The following is a 21721-nucleotide window of genomic DNA, read 5'->3' on the forward strand; positions in this document are numbered from 1 at the left end:
GCAGGTTCCCTAATGAATAGAACCATGTCATCAGCATAGAGGGATATGCCGACCGGCCGATGATTGAACTTCAGACCCGTCTCTCTGACATATCACATACGCTAGGGGCTCAAGGGCAATAGCAAACAGCAGCAGTGATAAGGGGCATCCTTGACGGGTGCCGCGTTTAATTGAGAATGGCTCGGACGTCAGACCTCCCACCCGGACCAGTGCCGACGGTCGGCATATCATATTTTCCCCCAGCCCAGAAATAGTGGTTGAAATCCCATCCACTGCATGATTCGGAACATGTAGTTACACTCTATGGAGTCGAACGCTTTAGCCACATCCAGAATCACGGCAACAGCATGTAGATTCGGGTTGAGGACATGCATCATCGCAAAGATGGTCCTGAGACTGAGACGTTGACCGTTCCGGGATGAAGCCAGATTGGTCCAGCAGGATCAAGCAAGGCATCAAAGGCTGGCGTTTGGTGGCTAAGATTTTTGAGAGTATTTTAGCATCGAGGTTAATCAGGGATAAAGGCCGATATGAGTTGCATAGGTCAGAGGGTTTGTCCTTTTTTAGAAGGGTGATAATTAAAGCCTGAAGTAGGGACAGAGGCAGAGTACTGGATTTGTGCACTTCAGCGTACATTTCTAACAGGTAAGGCGTGATGAGATCTGCGTATTCTTTATACAATTCCATTGTAAGACCATGTAGCCCCGGCACCTTCGTATTCGGTAAGGCACATATTGCCGCTTTTATGTCCGCCTAATATGTCCTCCAGATACTCTGCTATATCTGAGTCTGGCACTGTCCCCTGTGAAGTGTACATTTTAGCATAGTAGCCTCGGTATTGTTCCACTATTTCCAGAGGATTGTAATATTCCACTTCCTGAGACTCAGTTATTTTATCTATGTGATGATGTTCTGCGTGACTTTTGATTTTCGCAGCCAGATTGCGGCCTGGTCTACCACCCTCTCCATATGTGCTGGCTACACATCTGCGTGAGATATAGTGGATTTCGGACTCTGCTAATGTGTCATATTCCAGAACTGGGTCGTGAATACGAGATAGCGTGTCATGGCATGGGTTAACTGTGTTGTCACTCTCAAGGGCTGTTAATGTGGTCTCTATCTTAGTGTGTTTGGCTCCAATATCTTTTAGGATACCGGCTGTTGTGTTGATGCAGACCCCCCGAATCGTCACCTTAAAGGCCTCCCATAGGGTGGCAGCACTGTCAACTGTGCCTACATTAAAGTCAAAATATTGCTCTATTGCTTTTCGAATGGTGTCAGCATAAATGGGATCTAATAAAACATTTGAGCGAAAGCGCCATGTGAACGGATGGTGCGTGGAAGAGAAGTGACACCAGTTACCCATTTAGTTGCCCCTTCACTCAGGAGCCAGTAATCCAACCTAGACTAACTGTTATGCGCTGGTGTGTGTACCCTCCCTGCTGTACCGTTGCGAAGCCTCCAAACATCAACCAACCCAAATTCTCTCATAGCATTATTAATACTTTGGGCCACTTTGGGCGTACGAATGCCTTGCGGGCCAGATTTGTCTAAATTGGGGTCTAGATAGGTATTAAGACCCCTCCCCCCCACACACACACACAGTGGCCGTTTCAGGGCATTCTCTCATACACCATCCATTTGCTGGAACACTTCAAGTTCATCTGCTATAGGACCGTGCACATTTATGAGAGTAATCAATGAATTCCCAAGCTTACCATGAACCATAGGGCAGAGACCCTCGTCATCTATGTGAGTTTTAAGTGGTGTAAATGGGAAACCCTTTTTAATCAAAATGAGAACCCCCTGGCATAAGAGGAGGATTAAGAGGCTAACTTAAACTCAGCCCATTTGAGTGCAATTTTAACTTCGGTAATCTTGGTCAAGTGTGTCTGTTGTAAAAGAGCAACCTGAGTTCCGTGTGATCCACAACTGGAACAGTCAACTGGCAGTCACAGTATACCGCTAAGCGAATACAATCCCCGTTCCTAGTGTCAATGCAATCACAGTGAACAAGTCCCATAATAACAACATCTGATCCCCCACCCAAGTTAGCAGCCCAAAAGGTCAAAGCCATACCCAATTAACAGTAAATACCCCAACATGTGAAATAAGGTAGATAAATAGATGTGGGGAACACCCATTTGGGTGGATGTTGCGGCCCTTTCAACCCCCCGGTGGGCTAGGGAGGTGGCCACATATTAACAGGAGTGTGCTTCCCAGATCAATAACTTTGTGTCTTAAAATTGTGGTGAGCCTGTCAAGTTATAGTAGATTCTATCAAAATAATTACATCAGTGACAAAGAGCAGCACAAAACAAGAGGATATATGGACCACAGCACGATGAAATCCATCACCATTCCAGTCAGTGGAATCAGATGATCCAGTGGAGCAGTTAGCCATTGAGATCGGAGTCCCTTATTGCACCAGTGCTGTGGAATATCAGTGTGTAGAGAGACATGTTTATCGGTCCTCAGTATCCGATGCGTTAGGAGACGTTTTCTTTTTGCGCCGGAGTGACTTGACGAATTCCATGGCCTGTTTGGGGTCGGTCAAAATCTTGGCCTTGTTGTCTGTACCTATGCGCAGCCAGGCTGGATAGAGCATGGCATACTGAACGTTTTCGGCGAGCAAAATCTGTTTGGCTGGTTGAAATTCCTTCCGAGCCACCTGTACTGTCGCCATGAAGTCTGGGTAAAAGGACAGAGAGTTGCCTTGATAAGTAATATTGCCTTTTTGCCTGAAGTGTGTAGCACCACACCCCTATCCCTGAAATTAAGCAGTTGAGCGATGATCGGTATGGGTGGGGCCCCCGGCCAGGGAACGATGAGCCCGCTCCACAATGAACATGTCAGAGAGATTGTCAGTGCCACACATGTTTCTGAGCAGGTTTTTGACGTAAGTCTCCAAGCGTCCTACATTTGTGGATTCTGGCAGACCCAAAATGCGTATGTTGTTGCGCCGGTAGCGCACTTCAAGGTCTTCATTTTAAGCCTGAATGACTGCAATGAGTTTCTCCATGTCAGATGTTTTTGTAACAACTTGTTGCACACCATCCTCAGTATTTGAAATGCGTTGCTCCGCCTCACTAATTCGCATCCCCTGTCTAACAAGTTTGGCTGATATATGGTCCATGCGCCCATTGAGAGCTTCCATATTGTCATTGATCGATTGCAGGCTAGTTTGGATAGCGGTAAGGGTTTTCTCTAAAGCGGTCGGGCTACGATGGCATTGTCCAGCTTAGAACCTGATGCAGCAGTTTGTTGTCATTTACCAGACTTACGCAACTCAAAATTAAGGCGCTTTTGATTCATGTCAGGCTTGCCCATATAGGCTGCTATTCGGATCTTTAAAGCACGTGCCCCAGATTGGTAGGTTCAGGTCAGCACGTGTTGACCCACTTCAGCCAGCTCTCCACTCACTTCGACTTGCCAAAGAGCAGGAGAGGTCGGTGTGTACCGCTATTCACTTTGAGTTTCACACACCCTGTTTATATGGTCTGTTCCTTCACCCAGGCCCCCAAACCCAGCAGAGGATGCCACGGTACAAGCCCCTCCCTTCGAGCGCTGTGAGCGACTTATACAGTCATTAAATACGAGTGAGTCGTACTCTGTAGGCTCCGACTCCCTGTTGCAGGGCAGCACCAGGTCAGCCCTTGTACCGGTAGCCACAATGCTCATAACATGTTCATGTACACAGATACACAGGGGGTTCACTGGGCCTAGGCCTATAAGCCATCCAGGCTCAGTTGCAGCACAGCAGTCGGTTCAGGAAAGCAGTTCGGTATGGGAGCAACTATTAGAGCAGGCAGAGGTAGCGCAATCTCCAATAACGCAGTAAATCGTTCTCACAAGCCCCTCTGCAGTCCAGCTTGCGGGTCCTGCCGAATCCCGTGCCAGCGTGCCCCAGGGACTCACCTCGGGCCAGGTCGTCAGCGTTATAGTATGTGCTGCCGTTCTCCCACTGCTCGGCGCATCTTGGCAGCAAAGGTCTCGGGCCCCTCGTAGTGATGTGGCCACACCAGAACACTTCAGCGAAATCGGACACTGCGGCAGCGTGCACCGCGGACTCGTGACTCGCACTTAGCTCGGCAGGTACCACAGTTACTCTGGGCCGCAATTAGCAGCTCTCCTTTTGTTTCCAGCACCCTCCACCTCTACCACTCAGCACTATGTCCTCACATGGTTGTCATCGCACGATCCACTCCTGGGCTCAATATGATGTGGTTCCGCAGCTCGCCCCCGGCAGCAGGCCTCACCTCAACATCAGATCTCACGTTGCCGCTGCTTGCCGATGTCCAGCATCTCACCCAGTCTAGCACTTTGGGCCGCTGTAAAGGCGGGATTTGTTGTGCAAGAGTCTCTAGTGCAAATGTCCCGGGCGGATGTATGACGTTACAACGCATACTTTTACCACGCATACCATTACAACGCTGTATTTACAACGCATACCATTACAACGCATAGCGCTTAGAGGTGCTGGATAGTGGTAAGTATAATTTTATATTCCAACTCCAGTCCCCGTGGACACTAGGGAAGGTGTTGGATATAAAATTATACGTATTCCCTATCCTAGAGCGCCCCCCAGCGCAATGCGTTGTAATGGTATGCGTGGTAATGCCTGCGTTGTAATGGTAGCTGCCAGTTGACTTGTGCATGCGCTTAATGCACTTCAGGAATCGAGCTGCTGCTCGTTTTAATACAACCTTGTTTTCCATTTCTTTTAAGATTTGAGTTAATTATCCCTTGTTTTTAACTTGCGCTGACAGCGCCTGGCCCTCACTTGCATTTTAACTCAGGGATACCCACCGCTGTTTGGCGGGTCCGCTTCCTGGCGCAGGTCCGTTTTTTAGCGCCATCTTGGATGTGGATGGTGCCGAGTATTAGCGCTGATTGGCTGGTATTGCGCTCTAGTCGCCAGGAGGACGCTAGGCGTATACTTAAGTGAGGTAAATTTCATGCTCTCCCTTTGTAGCTGCCAGTTGACTTGTGCATGCTCTTAATGCACTTCAGGAATCGAGCTGCTGCTCTTTTTAATACAACCTTGTTTTCCATTTCTTTTAAGATTTGAGTTAATTATCCCCTGTTTTTAACTTGCGCTGACAGCGCCTGGCCCTCACTTGCATTTTAACTCAGGGATACCCACCGCTGTTTGGCGGGTCCGCTTCCCGGCGCAGGTCCGTTTTTTAGCGCCATCTTGGATGTGGATGGTGCCGAGTATTAGCGCTGATTGGCTGGTATTGCGCTCTAGTCGCCAGGAGGACGCTGGGCGTATACTTAAGTGAGGTAAATTTCATGCTCTCCCTTTGTAGCTGCCAGTTGACTTGTTCATGCGCTTAATGCACTTCAGGAATCGAGCTGCTGCTCGTTTTAATACAACCTTGTTTTCCATTTCTTTTAAGATTTGAGTTAATTATCCCCTGTTTTTAACTTGCGCTGACAGCGCCTGGCCCTCACTTGCATTTTAACTCAGGGATACCCACCGCTGTTTGGCGGGTCCGCTTCCCGGCGCAGGTCCGTTTTTTAGCGCCATCTTGGATGTGGATGGTGCCGAGTATTAGCGCTGATTGGCTGGTATTGCGCTCTAGTCGCCAGGAGGACGCTAGGCGTATACTTAAGTGAGTCATGCTGACGCGCAGCGGGGACGCCAGACTGACGCCGGAGTTACGCCAGAGTTCAGCCCGTCTGTGCCCGTCCGCGCTGAGGACGCGCTGCAGGACGGGTTGGACCCTGGGACTCCTGATTTATCCGTTTCCTCTACTAAGGATGATTTGTTTCGCAATCTGATATCACTGAGACCCCCTACACTCCCTTGTCATCATCGGCTCAGACCGGAGGTATTGCGCCAGGCGCATGCATGTTCTTCCTGCAAAATCTCTTATTATCCTTCCAATCTGGCCTGCAGGCGCCCTGCTCCTCCGGTGTCTGTTAGTCTCTGTTCCCAATCCAAACAGGGCTTTTTAATCAACGCACGTTCTTTGATCAGACATGGGATCGAATTTCATGACTTTGTCAGCACGAGGCATCCCGACTGGGTCTTTGTCACCGAGACTTGGGCCTCTGACTCCTCAGGTCATGACCTTCTTTTGGCCATACCTGAAGGATATACCCTCCTGAGGTTAGATAGAGAACGATGTAGAGGTGGTGGAATCGCTATTCTTTTTAAATCCACACTCTCTTGCACCATAAAACCTCTATCGGTTCCTACTGACCCCTTTGAGGCCCTATATTTTTGTATTGTGCTTGCTCCTTCGAGCTCTTTTTCTGGCATTTTACTTTATAGGCCTCCTGGTTCCAGAATCAATTTCTGCCCAGAACTCTTCAGAATCCTGGAACCTTATTTTGGCAGACCACACTTTACCATCCTGGGTGATATTAATTTTCACTTAGAAGATTCGGCCTCTAAAGATACTTCGTCCTTGCTTAATTCATTAGAGGCATGCGACTTTGTTCAAAGAGTTCTCCACCCGACCCACAAGGCGGGGCATACCCTTGATGGGATTTTCTCTAATGACTCCAGATTAACTGTTGGTACGCCAGTATCGATTATTTGGTCCGACCACCTAGCAGTCCCATTGGCCCTAGATATCCCCTGCTCTGATGTTGATTTAGACCCTGGGAAAAAACATTCTAAAAGGAGCTTTAGAAATGTTACTAATGAGGCACTCGCGCCTTTTATTCGTAACATCAATATCACATCTCAGCGGAAGGTAGAGGAGTCGGCTCAAGAGCTCTCCGATGCTATCACCAGAGCCGCAGATGAATTAGCCCCCCTTCCTTGAAATCTGCTACCCGACAGAAGCCAACTGCCCCCTGGTTTTCATCGGACCTGAGGTCTCTTAGGCAAAAATGCAGACAGAAGGAACGAGGATGGCGAAAATCCTGGGATCCCAAAGATCGTGAAGTCTATAAGAGCCTATTACGAGAGTATAAAAACAAAGTGATTAAGGAAAAACAGGATTATTTTACTAACTTAACCTGTTCTTTAACATCTTCTAAAGAACTCTTTAAAATTGTGGATTCACTTTGCTCTCTCCAGGCTCCAGATCCTGTGGTTGCTTCACAGGAGCTATGCAATAATATATCAGATTTCTTCTATAAAAAAATAGATGATATCTACATAGCTCTACAATCACAGAGGAACTCTCTGAGCTCTGAAGGCATCTCTCGAATCCAACTGCTGGAGGCTTGGAACAGAGAAACTCCCCTGTCCCTTGAACAGTTTCCTGCTCTTTCTTTGGAGGGACTTAATAGCCTGTTGGACAAAACGAAATCATCTTCCCCATTGGACCCAGTTCCTTTGAAACAACTGAAGAACTGCAGGGAAATTATTCTTCCTCCGATGTTGGAAGTAATGAATGGAGCCTTGGAACAAGGCATCTTCCCATCACCTTGGAAGAAAGCCATTGTAAAGCCGTTGCTAAAAAAGACCACCTTAGACCCAGGTGTGCTGAAGAACTTCAGACCTATTTCCCTGATGCCGGCCCCTGCAAAGATGTTGGAGACCCACATGAACTTCCATCTTTCTAACTTCCTCGATACCTCAAGTTTCTTGGATGGGTCCCAACATGGCTTTAGAAAGCTGCATAGCACGGAGTCTGCCTTGACGAAGGTCATGGATAACATCCGCAGGAAAGTTGACTTAGGTCAAACTACCGTGCTGGTGCTGCTGGACCTTACAGCAGCATTCGACACCCTGTCTCCCCTTACCTTAACATCTAGGTTAAGGGAGGCAGGGATAGTAGGACCGGCCCTCGGTCTCCTGAGCTCCTTCTTACATCAACGAGAGCAGCGTGTCATGCTAGGTGAGTACCTCTCCCCTGCTAAGTCTTTTGAATGTGGGGTGCCACAGGGGTCGGCATTGAGCCCGACCCTGTTCAATATCTACGTGGCCCCCCTTGCAAGACTAGTAAGATCTCAGGGGATGGAGGTAGTGTCGTATGCCGACGACACGCAGATTATGGTATCCCTGACCCACTCTGTGAATGAAGCCGCGTCAAACTTTAGGGCCTGCATGCAACTTGTTGCAGAGTGGATGATTTCCAACTCCCTTAAGTTGAACGGGGAAAAGACAGAGGTCCTGGTCTTTGGCAAAGACCAGGGCTTGTGGTCAGGTGAATGGTGGCCTCCTTCCCTTGGCATCTGCCCCACACCTACTCAATCTGCCAGGAACCTTGGTGTTATCTTTGACACTCAGCTCTCTATGGAGCTTCAGGTCAACCGAACGGTCGCTACCTGTTGGGGCGTCATCAGGACACTGAAAAGGATTGTCCATTATCTTTCCCTACAGGCACGGAAACAGGTGGTGATCGCCCTGGTTGGCTCAAGGCTCGATTATTGTAATTCACTCTACGCCGGGGCCAACAAGGGCCTTCTGCAGCGCCTGCAGGTCATACAAAATGCGGCAGCCCGTTTCGCCCTTGCCCTGCCTTGGCTGTCATCTATGACCTTGGCGAGGAAGAATCTCCATTGGCTCCCCATTCCCGCAAGGATCACTTTCAAGCTTCTTTGTCTAACATACAAGGCTTTAAGTGCAGGCTCGGCGGATGCCCTCGGATCACTACTTACCAGATATGTCCCGAATAGATGCCTTCGCTCCAGTGAGCTCAATCAATTGGTAATTCCTCGAGCCAAGAAGGCTAGATGGGGGAGCAAAGCTTTTTCCATTCTAGCACCCCAGATGTGGAATTCACTCCCCCTAGAGATTAAGTCACTTCCATCTCTTGACCTTTTCAGGAAGTCACTGAAAACTTGGCTCTTTATTAAGGCATACCAGTAAGCTATATTTCTGACGTTTGACAGCTATCTATTTTATTTAGGCGCCTTGACGCCCATGGGGCATAGCTGCGCATTATAAATGCCATTTCATTCATTCATTCATTCATAGTGCGTGGTAAAAACTTCGTTGTAACAGTTGTATACCCACCCGGGCAAGCGGAGCTGCGCACACTCCTCACTGCTCACCACTCTGCAGCTGTAGGCCTCATAGTCAGTGTTCCCAAATAGAGGGCTGTCCCAGGACCGCCGTCACAGGTACGCCGACTCCGATCCAATCGGCGCTGATGGGACTTCCCAAATTCGGAAGCCGAGTAGTGTCTGGGCATTTCGGCCGAGCTCTGAGCTCCGGGTCCAAGGTTGAATTTGCTGCAGGTTGCTAGTCCGCCATTTTGTCCCGGGTGAGGCGGCGCAATCACGAACCTCTCTTCCGTCTGTCTAGGCTGATTCACTGCCAGCAGACACTGCTGATATTTCGATCAGGGTGTGTACGAGAGGTGCCACGACTTTGGCGACTCGGATGGCCTTAGGGAAGCAGAATTGACAAAGGATAATGTCGGTGGCCAGCGGAGCTGCACTACAGTGCAACCATCTTGCCGAGCACCAAGCAACGCTCCCCAGACATCACGCAGGGTTCTGCTGAGGCACTCGGTCCATTGGTGCTGTGTGACTTTGGTACAGCTGCAGAAGGGGGCACTGTGGCAGTTGGGGGTGGTGTGAGGTGGTCCAGTGATGGTGAAGTGGATGAAGAAATGGTAAAACCAGGTGATTTATTTGGTGGGGCTATATCTGACTTTGTTGTTGGAGATGAAGATAGGGCCCAGCGTGTGTCCTCCTCGGTGCGTGGGCCTGAGATCAGGTGTGTGAGGCTGATGTTGTCCATTTGTTCCAGGAAGTCAGTGGAGTTGGTGGCTGTGTGGTTGTGCAGGTGGAAGTTGAAATCTCCCAGGAAGATGCAGTGTTCAGATTAGATAGCGAGCAGGGTGATACATTCTGTAAAGGCATCAACGAGGCTGGTTCATGGTCCTTGGGATCTGTATGCAAAGGTGCCTTTGATGGTGGTTTTGTCATCGGTGTGGAGTTGAAAGTTCATTAGTTCCATGATCAGCTTGGTTTCGTCTTCGTGGTAGTGCAGATGATTGATTCCTTGCGTACAATGCCGATGCCACCTCTGGAGTTTTATCTTGTAGCAGATAGGTGTTGCGGTGGCGATGTCAGGGGCCAATGCGGGGGTGAGCCAGGTCTCTGTGATGGCCACATCCAGGGCCATCCTAACCGCATTATAGGCCCTCAGGCTAGGCAGTGCACTGGATACTGCCTACAAAACCACTCACAGGAATAAATATGTTTAATGGAAAATGAGTGTTAAATTCTAGTCTGCAGGGGCCCTATGCCCATAAGGCGGCACTGGTCACTTCTGGCAAGGGTGGAGATTTTGGTGGCGTGTTTGCAGAGTGATCTGGCGTTGATCAGGAAGCATCTCAGTAGTTCCAGGGTGGTAGCGGCTAGCGTGACGTGGGATTCTGTGAGGGCAGTCGGTCCTAAGGGGGAGGTGAAACAGTAGCAGAGACAGGTGAGCGATCCAGCAGGGGAGGGGGAAGATGTGAGGCCGCAGTTGTTATTGCATCCGGGGTCCAGGGCAGGGAGATCTACAGTGCAGTACCTAAGGAAGTCCGTGGGGGCTAGGGTTCCTGGCTCTGGGCGCAGTCCAGACACGGACGGGTGCAAATGGGTTTGCCTTTGGTGCTCCTTCAACGTGACCTTACTGCGGCTTCTATTAATTGGTCACAAGGAGTGCTGGGGAGACGGGAAGAACATCACAGGGGGGCAACGGCGAGGTGGGAAAGGTGGCACCTGGGGCACTAGAACCTGGGCCTGGAGTGCAGGGGAGCAAGGAGCTGAGTCAGGGTCTGCTGGCCGGTGGGAGCAGTCCAGTGGTCCTGCAGAGGGAGGCTGGCAGCAAGGAGAGCTGGCACGACCTTCAGATTCTCTAGCAAAATAAAAAAAAGCTTTTTTCAAGATATTTTGGAGGGCCCTGCAGTTGCACTTCACTTTGTGCGCATACACATCTGTACACATTTTTCCCTAATGCTGCACAGCATCTGCAGAAAGCATTTTTGTTGATACTGAACAGCAGCATTTAAAACAATTGGCAATAAGTATGCATTGACAAGCAAAAGGCTAACGTGATGGCTTTGCCAATACTTGCTACCTTATGTTCCTAATGCTTCCTTTATATTCAGTGAGACCAGGTCTAGCAAGGACAGTGTCAGGGGTACAATAATGCAACGCATAGGTAGCAGTAGATACCTATGTGACCTCTAATTGGCCTCTGTGAATGAACCTGCATTTCTGTTCACAGAATTTGTCAACTTGCCATAGTGTGTCCTATGAGCAGCCATTTCCATATATATTGTCATCTCAAAATACAATAAAAACATCTTGGGCAGCCAAGCCATCCATATACAATATGTTGTGTTTTGGATCACATTCCCCGAGGCTCACTGTCAAGGTCATGACCATCTCAGGCTCAGAAATTCCCCGAAAACATGATGTTTCACATGTGAATGGCTCAATAGTCACGTTGACGTTCCCCTGGTCCAGACTCTCTCTGAAAGGGACAGAAAGGGCCCTGGCATGACCGCTTCTTTTAGGACAAGGTCATAATAGCAGAAAAAACCTTAAAAGAGAAGAGGGGTTTGAGTCTTTTCACTTCTCTTGTTCTTGTACCAACATTGAAAGACGAGCTTTGAGAGACGCAGAGAGCGAGCAGGGTAGGGTTCGCGCCACAACAAGTCTATCCTTGGATTGAAAACAGTCATGGAGGGTGGGCGGGGTGATGCAAGAGGCCTGTGTGCAGTCTGCCAGAGGTTGGGCCGTCGTTAACCCGGATATGAAGAGCAGCTGAATGACCCTAGCGGCTGGTGTGGGTGATTGCAATGGGAATAAGTAAATACGACGTGGATTTTTTTTAATTTGAAGCCGGTGTGAGTAAAAAAATAACATCATTTTCTGATACAAAAGATTACAAATGTGAGAAGGCTAGGAGTGTGGAGAGATATTAATACTACTCAAGGACAAGTAAAACAAGCATCAATAAAGCCAGAAGGCCATGCTCTGTCATTTTCTGTTTTCTCACGGGAGGAATTTGTGTTATGCACTTGTTGTAGCCATACACACAGACTGTAAACAAGTACCTACTTCCAGCATAAGCATGCTATAGAGAGACGCTGATGAAGACAATGAGGGTACTCTATGTTGGGTCAGATGACAGTGTCTTTCCTGTTCGCACCCTTCTGGTTACTTTATCTTTAGGCTTTTGGAAAGGAGTAACTCTCATTTTAACAAGCTCTAAAAGAGGAGACAATGGAAGAATGAAAGCTGCACTTATATCTACACAAATCTATGACAGAGCTGTTTCCTATTCTAATGGTTTATAACATTTTAGGAACAAACATTTGCAGTTGACAGACCCCCAAGAGACCGGGGTGTGCATTAACTGCGCATTTTTCAATTCCGAACAAAGTCATGTCACACCTGTGTTTTTGTATGCCACTATTGCAACTTTAAGCCTAAATAAACCTGCCTTCAATTGCTTGCACCCAGCACCTTGGGAAATTTCCCATCCATAACAATCTGCATTTTTTGAGGTTTGCTTACTCAGTAATAACTACTAAGCCCAGACATTGTTTATGACTAAATACGTTCCTTTCAGGACACTGCTGCCACTGCACTCTGTAGCACAATTGTTTCTCACAAAAAGACCATGCTATGGTTTTACTACAACACATTCTAAAGAGACATTTTAAGGTTTGGCAACGTGGGCAATTGCCCATGACCCCCACCTTTCAAAGGGTCTCCTGGGAAAGTGAACTTCCTATCTATCTGATCTCTGTCTATTCTCTTTCTCCACCTAAACCTCTGCCTATCTCTACCCCCGACAGTGACTCTCTAACCAACATCATCTTAAGGATTTGGGGGTCAATATCAAAATATATCTAATCTGTTTTTGATGAATACTGTTAAAGTTTAACATATAATTTAATATTGTTTGGCATTACGCAGGCTTGAATAGCATGAACTGGGTAATACAATTTAAAATCTGTGCCTTTGTAGGGGCCCCGTAAATATGTCTTGCCTAGTGCCTTTGTAGGGGCCCCGCAAATATGTCTTGCCTAGGGCACCAAAACTTTAAGACGACTCTGATTTTTTATCGTTTTTTTTCAGGAAGGAACAAGCTCTGGATTCGAAGGACGCAATTATACTCCACCAGTTTTCAAGGCCAAATACGGGTGTTCCAAGTTTATCGCCATTCTGCCTGAAAATTGAAACATATTTAAGAATGGCTGATTTGCCTTACCAGGTAATGTTATTACTTAAATCCTTACCTGTGCTAAGAAAAGTTTGTTTCATGAGGATGGATTGCCAAGTACGTATACGTTTGTCTATTTCACACAGTAGATTTGTAAGTTAACAGAGCAGTCCATGCCTTTGGGCTCACTATATTCCATTCCAATTTTCCTGCTACAAATCACAGTAAAATATAACTTTAGCTCAATTGGGGAGAATCAGGACTATGTTGTAATTAAAGGAAGTCCATAAGCCAGGTATGAATATCATGTAGGTTTAATTAGGCTTAGTTACAAGTTCAGGTTTAAGCACATAAGTTAAGATGAATAGAAATAAACCCCACCAGGAGTGGCCTCCCTGCCACTCAGCCTGCCTGCCATCAACTGCCACTCTACATGTACTAGCCTAGACGAACAACATAGAACACACACCACCTTAAACAACATATAGGGCACTCACCACCCTAATACAACTGCACGGGGCACTCACCACCCCAAAACTGACCACTATAGGGCACTCACCACCCTAGACAAACAACATAGGGCATTCACCACCCTATAGAGCACTCACCACCCTAGACCAACAACACACAAATCACAGCACCTTAAACAACATATAGGGCACTCACCACCCTAATACAACTGCACGGGGCACTCACCACCCCACAAGTGACCACTATAGGGCACTTACCACCCCAGAGAAACAACATAGGGCACTAACCACCCTATAGGGCACTCACCACCCCAAAACTATGACCTTATACAAATTGTGCAAGGCACAGACAGCTGCTCACCATCCCATCCTCGTCGCCAAAAATGTTGTAATTAAAGGAAGTCCATAAGCCAGGTATGAATATCACGTAGGTTTAATTAGGCTTAGTTACAAGTTCAGGTTTAAGCACATAAGTTAAGATGAATAGAAATAAACCCCACCAGGAGTGGCCTCCCTGCCACTCAGCCTGCCTGCCATCAACTGCCACTCCACACAAGCCAGACACACAGGATTCTACTATGACATCAGGCATTCCAAGAGCCACACCAGCTGAGTAGCAGGGAAAGCACCAAAGCTAAGTATAACAGACTACAAATCTCAGAATGGACTTGGTTGTTAATACAATCCCAGGTCTGAAACATGGGGGTAGCACACATGCACAGTAGGAAAAGTTTTAAAGTGTTTCTAAGTGTAGTATTTTGTACAAGAAGGGTACTCCTAAGGTAGACTCAGGCATGCAACCAAGCACTATGGCGCTAGGTGTGTGCCTGGCGCACAGTAGCTGAAATCAGCGCCTGCACAAAGGGGAGGGGAGGAGAGAGCCATATCTCTGTAGCTATGGCGCTCTCCTTCTCCCTCCCTGTCACGCAATGCAGCACAGCAGTTTTGGCTACTACGCTGCGTTCCATGGCTTTTATGTAAATCTGGGCCATGGTGTCCCGAAAGATGTAGATTCGTTTGGTAGTCTTAGCTGTCTGGGCACTCGTGGCACTTGTTGCTCTTTCATTGAGCCTTTAGTCGTCGCAAAACCTTTTGCTTCATATGAACACTTTGATGTTGACATTTGATTTGCATAAATGTTTTATGTTTCATGCCATGTGGTAGGAAAAGTGGCAGCAGCGGTAAGTCCACTTATCACCACTGCCGCAACCTGCTTTGATATGTATTAAAAATTGTTTGAAATTGGGATACTGATTTTATGAGTGTTGATGTTACTGGTGCACTCTTCCATATATTGGTCCTGGGTGTAGGACCATTAAAGAGGGCTGTAAGTAATACATCCTCTGGAACCTAGGAGCGGGCTTGTCCATTAGCAGCTAAGCTGCAATTTAGTTGATGTGACAAACTTGATTTATTAAAGTGAGCATGCTAAGAACTATTATTTTTGCATAATTTTCATGGTGAGCATGACTTAATAGTTTGGCATTAAATCTCCGGCCCTAGATGTACCCTACAGTGTCCGTTGGATTTCTCTTTGAGTACTCTTACACAATGTTGTTTGTTATTTTATGGTATTTGTAATGTTTTGTCAATTTCTAGTTATTTCAGAAGGTTTTGGGGGTGCTTATGTAAGGGCATGAAGAATAGACAAATGGCTCGAGACAAGGCAAGTCATGTTATCTGCCACGTAGTCCAGCGGGGTATCATCATCTGAGCTTCGTTCCCACTTAATTGTGGAGAAAGGCTATGACCCTTATTACGAGTATGGCAGTCCATGGGACCGTTGTACCCGTGGTGGGGTCCAACGCTCGCCACACTGATAAACTGCCTGCAGTATTATGACTGCGGCAGTCGGACTGCCACGAGACCGCGGGCACCGCTGGAATCAAAGATCCGCTGGGCCAGTAGTCTTTCACTGGCAGGAATGTGCTGGGGCAGATTCCGGCAGATTGCAGGATGATGTTCCATGTTCTCAATACGCATGAATCTGACATGGACACTTCAAAGCCAACAATCCCAGCGCTGTAAAACAGTGGAGGGATTGCAGGCATAGGCCCCCAGCCTCAAAATAGGAGCTGGGTTGGCCTGCTCCAACCAATCCAGGATTGTTTGCCTTTGCGTTGCACAAGGAGCAAAGTCCTTCCCTTCCTGCTCGTTGTCACCCCTGGATCGGCGCTGGAAGAGGAACATCGGATTGGAGTGCCTGATGGCCGGTAGCATTTATGTTGAGTGCATCACCAGGGTGTCGGGGAAAGGTCTCTCTACCCCCCTCGAATGTAGATGGGAAGGGGGGCTATGGAAGGGCATAACTGTGTGTGCACGCCTGTAAGAAGTCAAGGGACTAAACGAGGGGGAGTTGTGAAATTACACATTGCATGAAATCTAAAAGCGGTGTTAAACTGAAAGATGCAAAGAATCGGGATTTAATTCTGTTGCTATTTTTATCTTGATGAACGTACTCTGTATTTAAGTATTTGGATGGTGCTGTGCTTTATAATTTATGTGACTGAATGGAGAATTCTTACGCGAAGCCTTGCAAAATACCTGAACCATTATATTCTGTATACGTGCAGGAAAACTTGAATTAGGAAGTGATACCATTTTTTCTTAATTATTAGCATTATATTTTAAATGTGCTACAACTTCAGGAAGTGCATTCATGAAATCAAAGTCGGTCTTCGAGGTGAACCCAAGATGCCCCCCCCAGTTCTCCTCGAGACAAAGGTCTCTTCTCTTTTGTGTAGAGCATGGATGTGTCGTAAAATGAATTCCATTGCCTCCTTGGTTCTCAGCGCTATCCCTCTCACCTATGTTTGGAATGTTAACCCTTATTCTGTGCCCACTGCTGGCTATTTTAGGTGGTCTGTACATATTTGAATCACTAGACAGACATTACCAATTAAAAACTTTTTACACTCTGATCCTTAGGAACCCTGCATGCTTTAATGAAGTCTTCTTAAAGCCAACATATGGGTAGCAGCGGCCCATGCAGGTAAGAGAGGTGAGGCAATGGAGCAGGGTGGGGGAGATTTCGCCAGACGACGATGAGGGAAAATTATTTATTTATTTAATTTACCCTCGTGGTCGTCTGTCAAATCCACCCCCCCTTTCCAACCCGGCCTCACCACACTTACCCGCACAACTATAACTATATATATATAATTTTGCCATTTTATATAGTGCAAACTCGACCCAAAGGTATTGGGGTGCTTTACATGAGCACCAGTTACGTTACACAATGACACATTTGTTTTTTGTCCGGCACGGGGAGATGAAAAGATTTGCCCAGAATCACAGGATGCTGAGTTGACGCTGAGGCTCAAGCTTGGTTCCCCAGCGCCAAACTCGGCAGCTCTGGCCATTAGCCTACATCCTCTCCCCCTTTATATCTCGACCATGGTGTGCGTTGGTGTAAACCCTTGTTCACAGATCTTTAGAAGGAGGTGGGCTCCAGCTGTGTAATGGTGTTTCCTGCTGTCCGACTGACCGAAGAGCTGGACTCAGTTCCCGTGTATTCTCACACTAAGGGAGATAATTCACCCATTTGTACATTGATGTTTTCCATCTGCTCAGTGCAATCGAAAGAACGCATGGGTCAAGAAGACCGTTCCCATATAATGCTGACTTGGGCATGTGGGCTGCAATGAGAATTAGCCATCCACAGTGATAAAGTAAAGAAACCCTGTTTGATCGGGGTAGGAGAGGAATTTGCGTCAGCAGGGACACTGAATTTCAGTGCTGAGCTTTCATTTTGCAAATCATTGCTTTCAGAGGCTTATCTCCAATCGGGTCACTGGAAAGAAACCAAGGCTACAACTCCCACAGGGCATTACGTTGTTAAAGGCAAAGTAAGCACTGGAAAAAGGCAATCCCTAATGACATGAACTCATCTAGCGCTATTTATGAAAATCCTTTAGTCAATGGGGAGGATCCCCTAATGGGATTCTCTGTCTCATCATGTTGAACTCTAATCACTTCAAAAACATAGTCCAGAAAAAACACAAGGCTCGCAGGACAAAAGCAGTAAAGCAAGTGGAGGTCAAATGTAATGAATTCCAATTTTAGCCCTTATTAATTGGCTGCAGAGCACAATACCACTGTCCAGATAGCTGGGGGCTTGAGCTGGGACAACTCAGACAATCCAGGGTCACAATATTGACAGATGCGGCCTGTGTAGGTAAGAGCAGAAGGGCGGGGGGCCGGGTGGAGGTTGGGGATTTCGACAGATGACAACGGGGGAAAATGAACTCTTTATTTAATTTTCCCTTTTTGTCTCTGTTGAAATCCCTCCCACCCAGCCCCAACGCCCACAACTCTTACCTGCACGGGCCGCGGCTGCATCTTGAATCCTAATCCCTGTGCTTCTCCCACTTAGACACTTCTTTCCTGCAGGGTGAGCTAATCTCCTTCAAAGCAGAACCCGCTCCTAGAAATACCCTTCTTCTGGAGCACCTCTCTGCAGGGACATGTTCACTGTAGTCCTTCCAGAGGTAGTTGTTCACCACAGACTGACAAGTGAACACACACTTTCACTACATTTCTACCACCCAGCATTTGGCATTGAATTGGCTAAAGGCCAGTCTCCTTATATACCAGTCAATCAGTGCCACTAGTTCTTCAACATCGCTTGTCTGGAAGCCAGTGACATCTAATATCGCTAATGCACACTAATCAAATTAGAGACCCTAAAACACAGCACTAATGTGGTGCTGGCCAATGCCTATCTATAAACCAATCTGTACCCGGCTGATGGGCCCATAACTAGGGCGAAACCTGTCCTGGGATGCTTGTGTTCTGGTTCACGGAAAACCTGGCCTGGTAGTTTGGGCTGGACTGTTCCTATTGGAGCAAGGTCGAGACTGATTTGCATATTGTGGTGGCCTGGTGTGCAAAATAACGATGGATTGAGATGCGACCTGAGTGATTACCAGTGACTGAGATTAATTAAACCCTTGGGCGTGGCAGTGGTTCTGCGCCTCTGCGGCACTTCTGAAGAGTGGGCAGGATCATGACGGCCCCCAGCCGTCATCAGCACACGCCCACCGTGTTGCATGACGGACGGGGGCCGTCATCAGCATGGAAGGGGTTAAAGTATTCCATCCATCACTGTCTTGTCTTCTTATTGTATCTATAAACCCTATTAGTGTGCCCACAGGATCACAAAACCTGCCAATCAATCCACTTTCAATCAACTCACTAATAGTACTTTCATCTGACTAGTTAAGTCCCTCATTGACTTGTCACACATTTGACATGAATGAGATTAACTCATACCAGCAGTGGTGTAATACAAAATGACGGGGCCCCTCTGCAGAATGTGATGAGGGGCCTCCGAGTCTCTTATATCTTACAGATTTCATTGATCTTGACCTGAATGGGGCCCACGAAGAGCTGAGGGCACACTTAAGTCCCCCCCTGCGCCTTAGGAGCTGCAGGGTCTTGCATTATGCCCCTGTACACCAGCACCATCTTCATACTTTCCATTTTCTCTCCAGTTAAATCACCAGTAGCGGCTCATAGTGGGAGTGTTGTGGGCGGCGGGGCGGGGCCTGGGATGGGCAGGGTGGGGGGATAGTAAATTCCTGCATACGGCCGACCGGAGGTAAGGACATAAATAAATAAAAAAAACGAATTACATTGCGCGCTGCTGCAACTCCATTTGCGTTGCAGCGCGCGCAGTGTAATTAATTTAATTGATTTATTTATGTACTTTCCTCCGGTTGGCCGTGTGCCGGAGTTTACTACCCCCCCCCCCTCCCCCCCTGCCACTCCCAGGCCCCGCCCCACCACCCTGCAACACTCCCACTACTAGCCGCTACTGTAAATCACATATAAACGTGTGCACCTTGCATATGGGCATACACATCAAATGTATCCCTTCCAAGCTCACCTTTCAAGTCCCTCAGTGACTTCCTCAGGATGTTGCCTGAGAGGGGCTTACGCTTGGGATAAATTCCATCTCACAAGGAGGCCCGTGGCTCTACAAACATGTTATTGTGTCTCCCGCTCTCGATTGCTTTATCCTTGATAATATTGTGATACCAATGCCACATTTGGTTATTAAAAGAAGCTCAATGTAGGGAGAGGTTGTAATCTCTCACAACAATCACTCTTGGAAGATGTACTTACATTTTTTTTTAGGATAAAAGGTATATCCCCATGTACAGACCTGTAGGCTTCACTAACATAAACGGGCACTCATTTTTACCGAAGGAAGGAAGCCAGCAGCCCTAAACGGAGGCATAAGGGGCCAGTCTCCGGTGGAACTGAAAAGCAAGTACTGGCAAAGCCAATAGGTCTGGCGCTGGATGCCATCTTTTGGCTTTGTCAGTGTTTGCAAATAATTTTTGTAAAACTGTACTGTTAAGATGGTAAATAATCCACACGAGGACTTGTAATAGATGAAAGAGATTTAATCCAGAAGTAAGGTAAACTCCACCCGATGCGCGATGCTTCCGTTCAGTGAAGGATCCCAACGGAGACTGGACATACGTTAGGGAAACCGACTGAACGGCCGCATCGCACGAGGATGCCATATCAAATAATAACATTACACGCGACCACACACACGTGGTCACACATTCAAAACAATACAATAAATGTAATAGCTATTCACGCGATCCCCCGCGTGAATAGCGCGAGCAACTTAAAGTGACCACTACATCACCTTTCCCCTTACAACAACAATGAACAAATAAAGGAAAAATGAAGCAATAATCAATATCTGATAAAATCGTTAAATTTAGCAGGTTCTCTGATAATTCTTCCATGTGATGAAATAACACGTGAAGGAAGGGCACTGTTAGGGATGGAAACAGGAACGGTAACATGGTTGCTGGATTGTTGAACTAGATTATCAACACTGTTGTTGACAGTAATAGGGTCGTTCAACCAATGACACCACTCGAATTCCTCATTAGGTTCCCTCTTGAAGTTCTTGATAATGCCTGCTTGATGGGGAGAAACCTTGACTAAGTGACGTTTGTTCCACCAACCTTTATTATCCACAAAAGCAGCGCCTTTACTGACTTTGAGGACTCTTAATGGACGATAAAACTTTGATTCTCCCTTTTTACCTTTAATAGGTTTCTTAATTAAAACCCAGTCATCTGTAGAAATATCCATAGATGAAAAACTGGTTTTAGAATCAAACTTCTTTTTCATACTCAATTGGTTTTTAACCACATTTTTGCGAACAGTGTCTAAATCGATACTCTCATCCCCGGACAATTTCTTGAGCCATGAGGGAAACAATTTGGAATGTGAACTCCTGTTTCTCAACAAAACAAAAGGAGAAACTCCTGTAGTGCAGTGGGGGGAAGTATTATAATGCCAAACTTTCTCCTTAATAAAATTAATTACGTTTGCACCACAAGCTATTGCGGTCTGTATACCCTCATTGATCACTTTGTTTCCTCTTTCGACTAGGCCATTAGAAGATGGAGAATATAATGCAACCTTAAGTTGTTTAATGTCTAAACCACCAAGAAATTCCTTCATTTTATCCGAAATGAAATGTGTACCATTATCACTAACTAGTACTTTAGGGGATCCTTCAATGTCAAAAACCTTTTTCAAAAATGAAATGGTTGAATCAGAATCAGGAGATTTAACAAATTCGTGGTACATCCACTTAGAATAATAATCAACCAATAAGATGACATACTTACATTCCTGATCAAGGATAGAGTAAGGTCCTGAAAAATCAATTCCAACTTTTTCCCATGCCATTTGAGGGAATTCAGTTGGACATAATGGCATTTTCATCGTGTGCCAATGCTTATCAGAAACTAGACATTCGGGGCAGGAATCAATTAATCTCCTGACCTGAATATCTAAAGAAGGCCACCAGTAGTGTTCCTTAATCCTCATAATGGTCTTAGTGATCCCTAAATGACCTTTATGAGCTTCCTCAATAATTAAAGGTCGTAGCTTGAAAGGAGGAATAAATTTGTCCCCTCTACGGACAATGTTATTCTCAACTGAAAGTTCGCCCGCTATTTGTGCAAATCTGCGCAATTCGCCTTCTAAACACCTGGGTTCAGGCCAATTATGAGTTGTGTAGTGTATGACTTTTTGCAGAACAGGATCATTAGAGCCGGTTTCTTTCCAATCAACCTCTGACAAGACAGAAGAAAGATTACCTACAGCGTCAACCAAAGCG

At 46.7% G+C, this 21721-nt stretch overlaps 1 protein-coding gene across 1 annotated transcript in view; it reads left to right on the forward strand.

Annotated features, from left to right (window-relative positions):
• The window catches only part of FAXC (failed axon connections homolog, metaxin like GST domain containing), a 279788-nt gene that overhangs the window by 41047 nt on the left and 217020 nt on the right, over nt 1–21721 (forward strand). The window contains exon 2 of the mRNA XM_086926626.1: nt 13003–13138. Coding sequence (XP_086782752.1) covers nt 13003–13138 — 136 coding nt within the window. The remainder of the gene's footprint in view (nt 1–13002; nt 13139–21721) is intronic.

This window comes from Lissotriton vulgaris, chromosome 6 (assembly GCF_964263255.1).
Source record: "Lissotriton vulgaris chromosome 6, aLisVul1.2, whole genome shotgun sequence".
Taxonomy (NCBI): domain Eukaryota; kingdom Metazoa; phylum Chordata; class Amphibia; order Caudata; family Salamandridae; genus Lissotriton; species Lissotriton vulgaris.